Source organism: Zea mays, chromosome 1 (genome assembly GCF_902167145.1).
Source record: "Zea mays cultivar B73 chromosome 1, Zm-B73-REFERENCE-NAM-5.0, whole genome shotgun sequence".
NCBI lineage: Eukaryota > Viridiplantae > Streptophyta > Magnoliopsida > Poales > Poaceae > Zea > Zea mays.
Window position 1 is genome coordinate 43,784,329 of NC_050096.1, and position 13,726 is coordinate 43,798,054.

General features: G+C 43.1%; 1 protein-coding gene across 1 annotated transcript; it reads left to right on the forward strand.

The window, feature by feature from the left end:
- Positions 1–7,832: 7,832 nt before the first annotated feature.
- Positions 7,833–11,830, forward strand: LOC103634486 (DDB1- and CUL4-associated factor 8). The gene is made up of 5 exons (XM_008656225.3): positions 7,833–8,091; positions 8,899–9,150; positions 10,159–10,302; positions 10,378–11,064; positions 11,169–11,830. Exons 1-5 carry the CDS (start codon positions 7,969–7,971, stop codon positions 11,412–11,414), a joined length of 1,452 nt encoding a protein of 483 aa, XP_008654447.1. The 5' UTR covers positions 7,833–7,968; the 3' UTR covers positions 11,415–11,830.
- The last annotated feature ends 1,896 nt before the right edge of the window (positions 11,831–13,726 follow it).

The following is a 13,726-nucleotide window of genomic DNA, read 5'->3' on the forward strand; positions in this document are numbered from 1 at the left end:
CTAAGCGAAGGTGAAGGTCAAGCGACGGCTTGTAGACCGAGGTACCATGGCTAAGGTGAAGAAGAGAGTACTTGCACTAAGTCGATGAACTAATCAGCTATAAAGAGTTACAACATGTTGATGCATCAGTAAGGTGACTTAAAGCCATGATTTGAACTCATATATGGTGAAATGGCACAAGTCACAGGCTCGATTTGTGTTTGCTTCAAAAGGTGAGACAAAGATGTTTGTGATCCTTATGAAGCAACACCATGGAGAAATCACACTTGAGACACCAATGACTCAAGGAGTTTACTTAATTATATTTTATTTAACTTGAGTATAGGAATCGTCGTACTATCAAGGGGGGTCCATAAAGAAGGTTGGTGTTGGTACTAAAGCTCAAAATCCTTGATCTAAAACTTCCATTTTACCATTGTTAATCCTTAGTGAAAATATGTAGTACAACCTTTTTAAGTCTATCTTGGCCAAAATTGCTCTCTGGAAAACACTTGTTCAGCCGGACACTCAACCGAACACTCAACCGGTTTTTGTCTGGTGGAAACAGGTTCAACCGGTTTTTGCACTGTTCACCTTTTTGGAAAATACTGGTTCAGCCGGACACTCAACCGGTTTTGTCTCGTGGAAACAGGTTCAACCGGTTTTTGCACTGTTCACTTTTTTCTGCCAGTCTGCTGTGTCAGCCAAAAAGCTGTGCGCAGCTTTTTGAAAACCGGTTCAACCAGTTTTGGGACCAGTTCAACCAGTTTTTGGGCAGAAAAGTCAAAAACGGCTAGTTTTGAAGCCCCACCTATATATACTCACTCCTACCTCTCTCCCCACACGAGATCACGACCAAAACCCCATTTCTAACTTGAAGAACACCTCCCACTCTCTCTCTCACACATCTCTTGCCTCTCCCATTTCAAATCTTTGGAGAGAAATCATTGAGTGAGTTTGAGAGCTGCGGTTTTTGTGCTTCATCTCCAAATCTCTCTTGCGCTTCTTGATTCGGGCTTTGGTACTACATCGAGTTCTTTGTGGATTCATTACTCTTGGAGCTTCTAGCTCCTAGACGACTAGGTGTCTCTTGTGAGTCTCCAAATCTTGTGGAAGACCACAAGAAAGTTTGTATTACCCGCTCGTTTGAGCAAAGATTATTGTGTGGGCTTGACCTTTGTGGTCGGCAAAGGGAGGATTAGGGTTGAAAGACTCGGCTCTTTGTGGGCGCCTCAACGAGGAAGTAGGGCACCTTGGTGGTGTGACCGAACCTCGGGATAAATCTTGTGTCTCTTGTGTTCTTGTTCATTGTGCTTATACATGTTCTTCGTTCTCTCACCATTCCGTGGAAGATTTGTTCATATCTTTTTGGTGTGTGGATTTTGAGAAGTGCCCTTCTCAGATCTACTACTTTGAACCCTGTGGATCATTTAGAACATCTCATTTCCAAAGTTAACTGGGTGAATTTCGAGATCAATTCAGTTTTACCCAGTTTGCTTCTAGTTTTTGTTGAAAAAGTTTTAACTTGCCTATTCACCCCCCTCTAGGCAACTTTCAGAGCATCATCAACATATCGTGCTTCCTTCACCATCATCCGCCCGCTCACAAACTTCCCAAGAATCTCCTCGGGAGTCATCTTTGTGTACCTGGGATTTTCACAGATGAGGTTCACAAGATGAGGATCAATAACAGTAAAGGACCTGAGCATAAGTCGGACGACGTCGTGGTCCGTCCATCTCGTGCTTCCATAGCTCCTGATCTTGTTGACCAGGGTCTTGAGCCTGTTGTACGTTTGCGTTGGCTCCTCTCCCCTGATCATGGCAAACCTTCCTAGCTCACCTTCCACCAACTCCATTTTGGTGATCATGGTGGAGTCGTTCCCCTCATGCGATATCTTGAGGGTGTCCCATATTTGCTTGGCATTATCCAAGCCGCTCACCTTGTTGTACTCGTCCCTGCACAAGGATGCTAGCAAAACAGTGGTAGCTTGTGCATTCTTATGGATTTGCTCATTGATAAACACGGGGTTATCGGTACTGTCGAATTGCATTCCATTTTCTACTATCTCCCATATATTAGGATGGAGAGAAAATAAGTGACTACGCATTTTGTGACTCCAAAAGGTGTAGTCCTTTCCATCAAAGTGTGGAGGTTTACCAAGAGGAATGGAAAGCAAATGAGCATTGGAATTATAAGGAATACGAGAATAATCAAATGAAAAATTCGAATTAATCGGTTTCCTTTTCTTGTCGTCGTCGTCTCTTGGGGAAGAAGAAGACTCGTCGCTGTCGTAGTAGACGATCTTCTTGATGCGCCTCTTCTTCTTCCCATCCTTCTTCTTGTGACTTGAGCCAGAGTCAGTGGGCTTATCGTCCCTTGGCTCGTTGAGGAAGGACTCCTTCTCTTTGTCGTTGACCACCATCCCCTTTCCCTTAGGATCCATCTCTTCGGGCGATTAGTCCCTTTTGTGAAGAGAACGACTCCGATACAAATTGAGAGCACCTAGAGGGGGGTGAATAGGTGATCTTGTAAAAATCAACAACTAATAGCCAATAAAACTTGGTTAAGTGTTAGTATGACTAAGTAGCGAGCTCTTGCAAACGCACAAGTAATCACAGAAATGTAATCACAAGAGACACGCGAGTTATCCCGTGGTTCGGCCAAGTAATACTTACCTACTTCCACGTTGTGGCGTCCCAATGGACGAGGGTTGCACTCAACCCCTTTCAAGTGATCCAATGATCAACTTGAATACCACGGGTTCTTCTTTCTTATACTTTCTCCCGTTTGCGAGGAATCTCCACAACTTGGAGCCTCTCGCCCTTACAATTGATGATCACAAAGAAGCACGGAAGTAAGGGAGGGGAGAGCAACGCACACAAGACTCAAATCCACAACGCAACCACACACACAAGTCACAACTTGAGCTCTAAGTTCAACACACGGAGTTCTCAACTCAAGAGGAGCTCAAATTGCTAACACAGAGAATCAAATGCGTGGGAGCGGAGTCTAGATGCTTAGGAATGATCAAAGAATGCTTGGATGTATCCTCCATGCGCCTAGGGGTCCCTTTTATAGCCCCAAGGCAGCTAGGAGCCGTTGGAGGCATTCTTGGAAGGCTAATCTTGCCTTCTATCGGGTGGCGCACCGGACATCCACTGTTCATGTCCGGTGCGCGATTTCCTTCCATTCCTAGCGCAGCCGACCGTTGCAACTTTGGGCTGGTTGGCACACGGGACACTGTCCGGTGCACACCAGACAGTCCGGTGCCCCCAGCCGACCGTTGGCGCAGGCCACGCGTCGCGCGCGGATTGCGCGGTCGACCGTTGCCCTGGCGACCGTTGGCTCACCGGACAGTCTGGTGCACCACCGGACAGTCCGATGAATTATAGTCGTACGCCGCCAAAAACTCCCTAGAGCGGCCAGTTCACCGGAAGCCAGCCTGGCGCACCGGACACTGTCCGGTGCACCACCGGATACTATCCGGTGCACCACCGGACAGTCCGGTGTGCCAGACCGAGCTGAGTCTTGGCTGCTCCAGCCAAGTCCTTTTCTTCTTCTCTTTTCTCTAATTCTAGCACTTAGACAAATATATTAGTACACACAAAAACCAATGTACTAAGTCTAGAACCATACCTTTGCCTTGATTATCACTTCTCTCTTTGTTTACCATATGAGAGCTTATTTAAATGTGTTGGACACTTAATCACCAAAACATAATAGAAATTGCCCAAAGGCACATTTCCCTTTCAGATAATCCTGTTGAACACAGCCGCACTAAGCACATAGACATCCGGCATCACTTTTTGAGAGATCACCAGCAAAAGGGAGATATCGAAGTGTTCTATATTAGCACCGAGAACCAGCTAGCCGATATCTTTACCAAGCCTTTAGATGAGAAAACCTTTTGTAGGCTGCGTAGTGAGCTAAATGTCTTAGATTCGCGTAACTTGGATTGATCTATAGCATACATGTGTTTTATGCCCTTGATCATGTTACTTTATGCATTTATGAGATTTGTTGTTTATTTATGGTGCTCAAGTTGTACAAGGGATCCTTGGACCTCACAAGTACATGTGTGAGTGATGCACATATTTAGGGGGAGAAGTGCTACAACTTGACCCTTTGAGGACTAACCTTTGTGTTTAAGTGTACTTGATATAGTCTCAAAGACGGATTGAAAGGGAAAGGTGAACTTGGACCATGCAAAGACTTCCACTGCACTCTGGTATTAGTGTACTCACCTCCAAGTTCATTCTTATACTCTTATTGCCTTTTTGCTCTTAATTAACAATTTTGGTGAGGCAATAGGGTTAAAGGGCCAATAATGATCTCGTTTTGGTGCTTCATGCCAAAGGGGGAGAAATTAAGGCCAAAGCAAATGGATCAGCTACCACTTGATAATTTTAAAAATAGTAGAGTTAGAACTTTTGATTTGTCAAAATACTCTTATTGTCAAATTTTGGTCTCTTGTGGGGAGAATTTATAATTATGAAAAAAGGGGGAGTTTTTGGCACTTGATCAATTTTTCCATTAGATTATCTCTCTTTATGCCCAAACAAGTGAGTTTGAATTAGAGATAGGAAAATGAATTCGATTTGCAAAAACAAACCAAGTGGTGGCAAAGAATGATCCAAATATGCCAAATTTGAGTCAAAAATAATTTGATCTTCAATTTGAATCAATGTTGCATGTCTTGCATTGCTTTTGGATGTGTTGGCATAAATCACCAAAAATGGGGAGATTGAAAGGGAAATGTGCCCTTGGGCCATTTCTATTATATTTTGGTGATTAAGTGTCCAACACATACTAAGTGAGTTGGTTATGTGTCAAACAAGCAAGAAGTGCAAATCATGTAACAAGGTATGTTTCTAGACTTAGTACATTGGTTTGAGTACTAACATATTTTGTCTAAGTGCTAGAAACAGAGAAAAGAGAAGGAGAAAAGGACTTGGATCTGAGCAGCCAATACTCAGCTCAGTCTAGCACACCGGACTGTCCGGTGGTGTACCGGACAATGTCCGGTGCGCCAGGCTGGCTTCCAACGAACTGGCCACTCTCGGGAATGTTTGGCGGCGTACGACTATAATTTATCGGACTGTCCGGTGGTGCACCGGACTGTCCGGTGAGCCAACGGCCACCAGCGCAACGGTCGGCCGCGCAATCCGCGGGCAACGCGTGGCTCGCGCCAATGGTCGGCAGGGGCACCGGACTGTCCGGTGTGCACCGGACAGTGTCCGGTGCGCCAACTGCCACGAATCTGCAACGGTCGGCTGTGCTAGAATTGGAAGGAGATTGCGCAACGGACATGAACAGTGGCTGTCCGGTGGTGCACCGGTCTGTCCGGTGTGCCACCCGACAGAAGGCAAGGATAACCTTCCTTGTTGGCCTCCAACGGCTCCTAGCTGCCTTGGGGCTATAAAAGAGACCCCTAGGCGTATGGAGGAGTCACCCAAGCACACTCTAAGCATTCCAATACTTCTAGTCCTCACTTTCACGCAATCATTCATCATTCTTGAGATTGGAGCACTTTTCGAGTTGTAAACTCCCCGCGCGTGTTTTGTGTGCTCATCTTCTCACTTGTGTGTGTGTTTGCGGTGTGGATTTAATTCTAGTGTGCGTTGCTCTTCCAAACCTTACTTCGTTCCTTCATTGTGATCTTTGTTGTAAGGGCGAGAGACTCCAGCTTGTGGAGATTTCTCGCAAACGGGAAAAAGAGATAAGCAAAGAATACCGTGGTATTCAAGTTGATCATTGGATCACTTGAAAGGGGTTGAGTGCAACCCTCGTCCATTGGTACGCCACAACGTGGAAGTAGGCAAGTGTTACTTGGCCGAACCACGGGATAAAATCGTGTGTCTCTTGTGTTGATCTCTTTGTGATTGTCTTGCCCACAAGAACTTGCTTCGCAACTACTTAGTAGCACTAACATTTCTATAACCAAGTTTTGTGGCTATTAGTTGTTGAATTTTTACAGGATCACCTATTCACCCCCTCTAGGTGCTCTCACACACACCTAGAGTTATCAGTGCCGCATATTGCATTAATGGATAAGGTCATCTCCTCATCAGACCTACTTCCACTTGTCTCCAAAAAATCCAACATCTCATCAGACATCAATGGTCCTCTATCTCCTCCATCCTCTAAAGTAATACAATTCAGCTGTGGGTGTACAAGGGCCTTGCACTTGTGTCCTAGCACATATTTTTCCACACCTCTAACACAAATCATTTGCTCTTCTATATTCTTTTAACTTCTTGGCCTTCCACACCCCCTTGTGATTCTTGGTTCTCCTTCATGATGCGTGGCAGAACTGTTCTTGCTCATGCACTCTTCTTCACCGAGGGAGCTTGTCTGTTTTGCCACTTCTCATGTTTCAAGGACAATTGTGCTGCCATCGAAACTGTCTTAGGAGACTGAGTTTCCACCACAAGCTTCAACTCATGTTTGAGGCCCAGCATAAACTGAGTTACTAGTAATGTCTCACTAACCGCTTTGTCAAATAGTTTGATGTAGTAAACCAACTTCTCAAACTGAATTTTGTATCCCAGCACTGATCCAATCTGTCACAAGGTTAGTAACTCTAGCATCTTATCAGAATGTGTGGATACTCAAACTCATCCAATATCGACATCTTGAAGTGAAAGCACTCCATAAATTCGACTGAATCACGTAAAGCCTGGTACCAGTGAGCAGCCCTACCTCTCAAATGAAGAGATGTAGCACTAACTATGAACTCCTCAGGAATCTGGTATAACAAAAAATAAGCTTCACAATTATCGATCCAAACTCTAGCCTCATCTACATCAAACATCGGGAACTCCAACTTTGGCAACCAGCTTCTTCGATGATTCGGATCAGCATCTGCACCCATTTTGTTGCTAATCTCATGTCCCGACCTTGCTTCCTCGACCGACAAAGTAGCAGATATAGAGGAAGATACATGAACTCCAGGTGGTCTGACATGAGGGTGTGCTCCCATTAATCTGTCGCCCGCAAAAACCCACAGTGTTGTGGGTCCACCCCGGGCTGCAGTCGTCACCGCGCTAGACAGCCGTACTTGCTCTTGAGACATCTAGGCCAAAGAATTAATGGAGAGATCCATCTTGGCATGAAGATATTGCGTAATCTTGTCATGCTCCACCTGACGCGTCTCAATCTCTTCCAATTTGTTAGACAAGGTGTCCAACCCGTCCAACTTCTTTGATAGCTCCTTGATCGTCACTGTCGAAGCCTCCAAAGCCCGTTGAAACTTCCCGGACATCCGCGTCTCCACTTCCTCCATGGCGGCGATCAGATGGTGCGCTTGTGCAGAGGGTCGACTTGTAGCCATGGTGGTACAAGTCATGATTTTTACTGGTGTATTTTTGATCCGACAGTAACCGGTGTGTTTTCCATATTGAGCTTTCGTTTTCGATGTTTTCAAATTACTGATGTCGTTCCCGTTTCCGGAGTTGTCACTTTCGATTTTGTTTCTGATGAAAAATATGAAAACGAAAATGGTTTTAGTGTTTACTGTCTGTTTCAGATTTTAGGTATTCCCAGTTTAGGTTTGTTATTTCGGATTTGAGTTTCAGTTAGCGAGTTTTTTCAGCCCTGGATATGACCATAGGTGGTCACGATATATCTTAGAGCATCTCCAACAATAACTCAAACTTGTGCTTCAAATTAAAATATGGGGCTCTTTGTAGAAAAAACTACTACAATAGTGTCTCATTTCATAAATTTTTCTTAAAAATTATATGACATCCTCTCAAGTGACTTATAATCTAGATTTAAGAATTTAGTATTGGAACGAGATATTTTATTGTTGTCATAAATTTTATAAAATATACTTATTTTTAAATTGTAGAGCATTTTTATAGGTCATTTGTCGGAGATGTTACCACTGTCATCCTGCTCCTGCGCCTCGACTAGCAGATTCTACCATTTAAAAATCCCACAAAATCCCCAACCCCTCCTATCTCCTAGTGCATTCCACCGCTCACCATGGCCGCCGCCGCCATCGAAGCAGCTGGTCGCCGGAAGGGTAGCTGCTTCTTGGAAGTCGGCCGCCGCGAGATCGGCTCTTCATTCCCCCGCGTCTCTTCCCGCCGAATCAGCGGCTCCGAGGTTCTTTCCTTCTCTGTTAATTTCTGTTTGATCCTGGCACTTCGAATTTTGGAATCCTTCCGGAATTCAGTATCTCCTACTCGGTAGATGATTCGACCATATCTGCTCGGTGAACTTTGGAAGGCAATGCGTAAGGGTTCATATATCTCTCGGTTGGGTAGAGTACGATGGCTGGTGGGTAGGTTTAGGTTCTATTGTTGATGTGGCGTTGAGCTTGTTTGTACCCGTTTAGCAACTTCATTTTGCGAATTTATGGAACTAGTGCTGTAAATCTCAATCTCAAATTTAAGCGTCCGAATAAGACTGTCTGCTGTCTGGGCCTATAGATTAGACACAATTTTACTACTGATGAAATTTGTGACATGGGGGATAAGATTTATACATTTTGTTCAAGTTTGATGTCTACTAGTTGGCTAGTTTCTTTCCCAAGCGTTTCTTTTCAAGCTTGACGAATGTCGTATTGGATGGCATGTGTTACAAGATGTTCCAACTCTAGCTATATAACGTAAAGAGGGCAGACCTAGTGCTAGAGGTTCCTACACTTGTGGAGTCTAGAAAAAGGATGAACCAAGGCACCCCGCAAATACGGTGAGGTTGCTTCAAATTGGCGACCTGATGGCTCAGTAAGACAACTTTCACCACTGCACCAGGATTGCCCTTCTCTATATAACAGATCATGACGATGATTTTTGTGGTAGTTTTGCTATATAACTGTTTCTTTCTACGATACAGAGTTGGCTTTAATCACTGTTCTTATATGTGGTGCTAATTGCTTGTCATTTTTGTCTTTCTTCTTCGAGGGAGTAGCATATAGTGTCGTCTATGTCTCAGTATGGAAAATTGCATGGTCATGAAGGCTGTGTTAATACCGTAAGCTTCAACCCTGCTGGAGACCTCCTTGTGTCTGGTTCAGACGACACAAACATCATACTATGGGACTGGCTTTCTAAAACTAAAAAGCTTGTTTACCCTTCTGGTCACCAAGATAATGTCTTCCATGCTCGTGTGATGCCGTTTACTGATGACAGCACCATCGTAACTGTTGCTGCTGATGGCCAGGTTTGTCTCTACCAGCAATGATTTGGATGGATGCATTACATTTTTTTATCTGTCTCAAACAAGTTCAAGGAACTTTTTACCATGATTTATTTCCTGGCACGTGAATCATGTGTAAAGAGACTGAGGTCATTGCACATAATATCGTAATAAATTATTATGAGAAAGACAGCTGTATGTAGAATACCGTTCATCAGCCTTGCAACCCTAAGTAACTTATGCAACACATTCGTAAACCATGTTGAGCTTCTGCCGTGGTTCTAGGTAATTTGTTTTTTAACCTACTCTCTCCATCCCAATGTAATTGAAGCTATGGTTTTCATGCCGGTCAAAGTTTCTCAAGTTTGAGTAGACTTGTAGAAAATATTAGCAACATGTGTATATCCGAATAAATTTATTGTAAAAATAGATTAGGAAATCTATCTAATGCTAGTAATTATGTACTATAAATATTAATGTTTTCTTGTATATATTTAGTCAAATTTAAAAATGGTTGACTCCTCGAAAAGCGAGTCTATTTTGGGACGGAGGGAGTAGATGGCATGATGGCAACTATTATTTCATGCATAGGACATCACCTATACCCTTAATAAGGCAAACTACAAAAATGGAGTAGATGGCATGATGGCAACTTATGTCAGCATTGCAGAAATCCTTCAACGAAAAACACTAAGGCAAACTACAAAAACATCATTTTCCCTCTCAGGCTTTTAGCTTCGAACCTCTTTTGTCTAAACTGGAGCAGCGCTTTCAAAAGTTAAGGCTATGCAGAATTTAAACTTTGCTGTTGTGGAAATTGACCCACAAATGCTTGCATGCATCTTTATTGTCGTGCCCTGAAATACATATTATTTTGAAGTAAGCTTGGCATTGCCTACTTTTTAATTTTCTTTTTACTTAGTACCATATTGGAAATGATGTTACTGGCTACCAGCTCCTTGTACTCCATGCTAAAACATCATGGATGTTTTTCTCTTCATTGCAACCAAATAAACCACTTCTGCCACCCAGGTACGAGTAGGACGACTAAAGGAGGGCGGTGAAGTCACAACTAAACTAGTTGGGGAGCACGATTCACGGGTGCATAAGATGGCTATTGAACCAGGAAACCCTTACATATTTTACAGTTGTGGAGAGGATGGCTTGGTACAACATGTATGTCACTAGGCTACTATATTCTAATATATGCGATTAGTGTTGTGGGATTAACTCGTTTCCCCTCCCTTACAGTTTGACTTAAGAAGCGATTCAGCAACAAAGCTTTTCACCTGCTGTTCTTTCTTGAATGACAGACGCCGTGTAAAACTGAATAGCATTGTCATTGACCCACAGAATCCTTACTATTTTTCAATTGGTGGTTCCGACGAGTATGCACGTTTGTATGACATGAGGAAATTCCAGTTGGATGGTTCAAGAAACACAAACCAGCCTGTAGATACCTTCTGCCCTAAGCACCTTATTAAGGGTGCGAGTGCGAGGGTCCACATCACCAGTATTGCATATTCCTATGCAAGGGAGATACTTGTATCCTACAATGATGAGCTTATCTATTTGTTCCAACACAATATAGGTCTTGGTCCAAATCCTGTGTCGGCAGAGCCAGAGTTTTTCAACATGCTTGATCAGCCACAAGCATACAGAGGGCACAGGAATTTTCGAACTGTTAAGGGAGTCAGTTTCTTTGGACAACATGATGAATATGTTGTGAGTGGATCAGATTGCGGGAATGTATTCATATGGAGGAAGAAGGGAGGTGAATTGATCAGGATGATGAATGGTGACAAAAGTGTAGTTAACTGCATTGAACCCCACCCGCATTTCCCATTTATGGCTACTAGTGGGATTGATAACACTGTTAAGCTTTGGACTCCTGCAGCTAAAAAATTGATTATGCCGCTGCCTAAAAATGCAAAGCAAGTAAGTTGTTTCTACTAATGCAAGTACAAGTGATTATGGAGTTGTACTTGATACATTTCCTCCCATTTTACTTCTGACGTTGTATTCGTTTCATTTCTTAACAGATAATAGCCGCTAATGAACTTGAGAGGACAGTTCATATTTCTCAAGCAACAGCGACACTTTCATCTGATGTCATGATGCATGTGTTGAGGTTGTTACGTAGGAGAGATTCTGAAATGAATATCGAGAATGAGCCGGCTAGTGCAGATTTGGCCAGTGATGACGATGAGGCTTTCGACTTTGGATTTGACGATGCGGAAAGGAACGAAAGGGAAAACTCTGATCCCAGAGAATGCAACATGACATAGCTAAAACAACTGGGGATTTTTTTTTTGCAGCCTGGGCCTGGCCCTGCCTCTATGTTGGAGTAAACTGAATAGGTCTTAGATTTCAGTTCTACATAGTAAGGTGTGCTGAATGGGCCTGACCGCCTGATACACATGGGAGGACTATACAGGTCGTGATTATTAATGGAGAAACTAAACGGGTAGAGCCACATCCTACCACTCGGTTATTCTGCTCTAGTTTTAACGCATGTTCAATCTTCTCGATTGCCGTATACCTAGCCTAGTAAAATAAGTTGTGCACCCCAGCCTGTGTGATTATGAACTGTAAACCTGAATTTTTAGTTATCATCAGGCAATATGTACATAGGTTTTCCGTAGTGTGGAAATGTTGAGAAGTTTGTTGTTTCATCTGTCTGGCAATGTGTTCTCATACGTAATCTGGAAGTACGGTGTCTTGGTATTTCCGTCTGCTTCCGAGCCAACGTCCTCGACTCCTGTTTGCCAATTTTGCCTATAGAACTAGATCATCTGCACTCCCGATGTGGGGGACTATGATTGTGTTTTCAAATGTGACAGCGATTGCTGTATGATGTGGACTCGTGTGATATCCCCTGATACTCACTTGACCCACTGCCGCAATTGCGATTTTACTAGGGTTCCTGCGACAGAAGAGCCGGAGTAATAAGTTTTTTATTGTCCTTCTGTCGACGCCGAGATGATCTCAAATCGTAGACCATGTATCTTGACTTCACTCCTGCGAAATCATACAAAAAACCTGCATTTTTAGCGATACTTTTGATTCACACTTTGTTCTCAATTTACATTATACCTCATTTGGATGTAGATATTGGAGCACATAATTGAGAATTAGAATCAACTTTCCAAAATTCTGTTGTTTGGTTGCATGTGGATTGAGGTTTACGATCAAAGGCCCAATTCCCTGGAATTGAACTATAACTAGAAACTTCCCCTCTCAATAAAAAGCCTCACCCCTCGGTATTATGTGGAATTAGATCGCATCTCAATTTCTTTCTATTTGTTTTTAGATTGCCTCCGAGGGTTTAAAGTATAGAGTATTTAGGTCTCATTGGCTGATCTTCAGAGTGATGAAGACTAGGCATACAGGAGATCAGACTGCGTGCAGAAGATGTCCAAGGGTTGAGGAGCAAGTCGTGGTCGTCGCCAGACATGAGGAGCGAGCCATGGTCATTGAGCGCGACATTGAGCGCGAGGCAGGATATGGCGTCGCCGCCGTGTGGGCATGGATGGAGCAGTGCAAGTCGCTGGAGGGGATCACGAGGGCAAGCACGTACCCAAACACACTCCTGACCAGGAGGTTGGTGATGTAGGGCGTAGCGAAAATCGACACAAAGTTGATAGAAATCCTTCAACATGTTAATTGAAAAAATATGAAATGAATTGATATTAATATATATAACGTACTGATTCAAAAATAGGCAACCTGATCGCTCTAGGAGTAAAAGAATATTTACTCCACATAAGCAAGAACCCAATGAAAAAATCGGTAATCGCCTTATGTCATTCTCAATAAGAGTTTCATTTTGTTTCCAATACTGCTACATCATCAACAGTAAGTTTGGCACGGCGGACGCGGGCCCTGCACTTAAGGCGTGGCTGCCGAGTGCCGACGACGTCGAGGCGTTAGCGTTACCTCGCAAAACGCTAGGGCGAGCGCTTGGCACGGTTCGCTGGGCTGGAATCTTACCAACACGAGCCAACCGGCCTTTACGTTTTTTTGCTTGGCAGGCCCAAATAACACAAACAACACGGCCCATTCCGTCGTTTACGATTGAACCGAGAATGTGTCGCTGTACAAGACGTTTCGTGCTGTCTTTAAGATAAAAAAAGAAGTTTTCTTTGATTTCACTAAGCCTTACTGATTGGTTTAATTCTACTAAAAATAACTATTTGGGTTTAGCCACTTACCGATGAAGAAAAATATTCATTTTTACTGAAGATGAGTAGATGACTGGCTAAACTTCACCACGGTTATACTCTTTACTTCATAAATGATGTAATGTAATAAAGAATTATTTTATTGTTTTTTCTTTGAATTGCTGAGTATAGCTATGTTAATTGATTGGAGAACCGAAATAATCGGTATAGAGACATCTAGAGTCCATGTAATTGATTATCATTGCTCAAAAACTTTTTCGTAGATTTATATTTACGTGCACAATGGTTAAGAATTTCTATGTTTTTCTTATATAAATTACTGATTTATATTTACGTGCACAATGGTTAAGAATTTCTATGTTTTTCTTATATAAATTGCTGATGGCTAATTTGGTGACCAGTAATCACGGTGGATA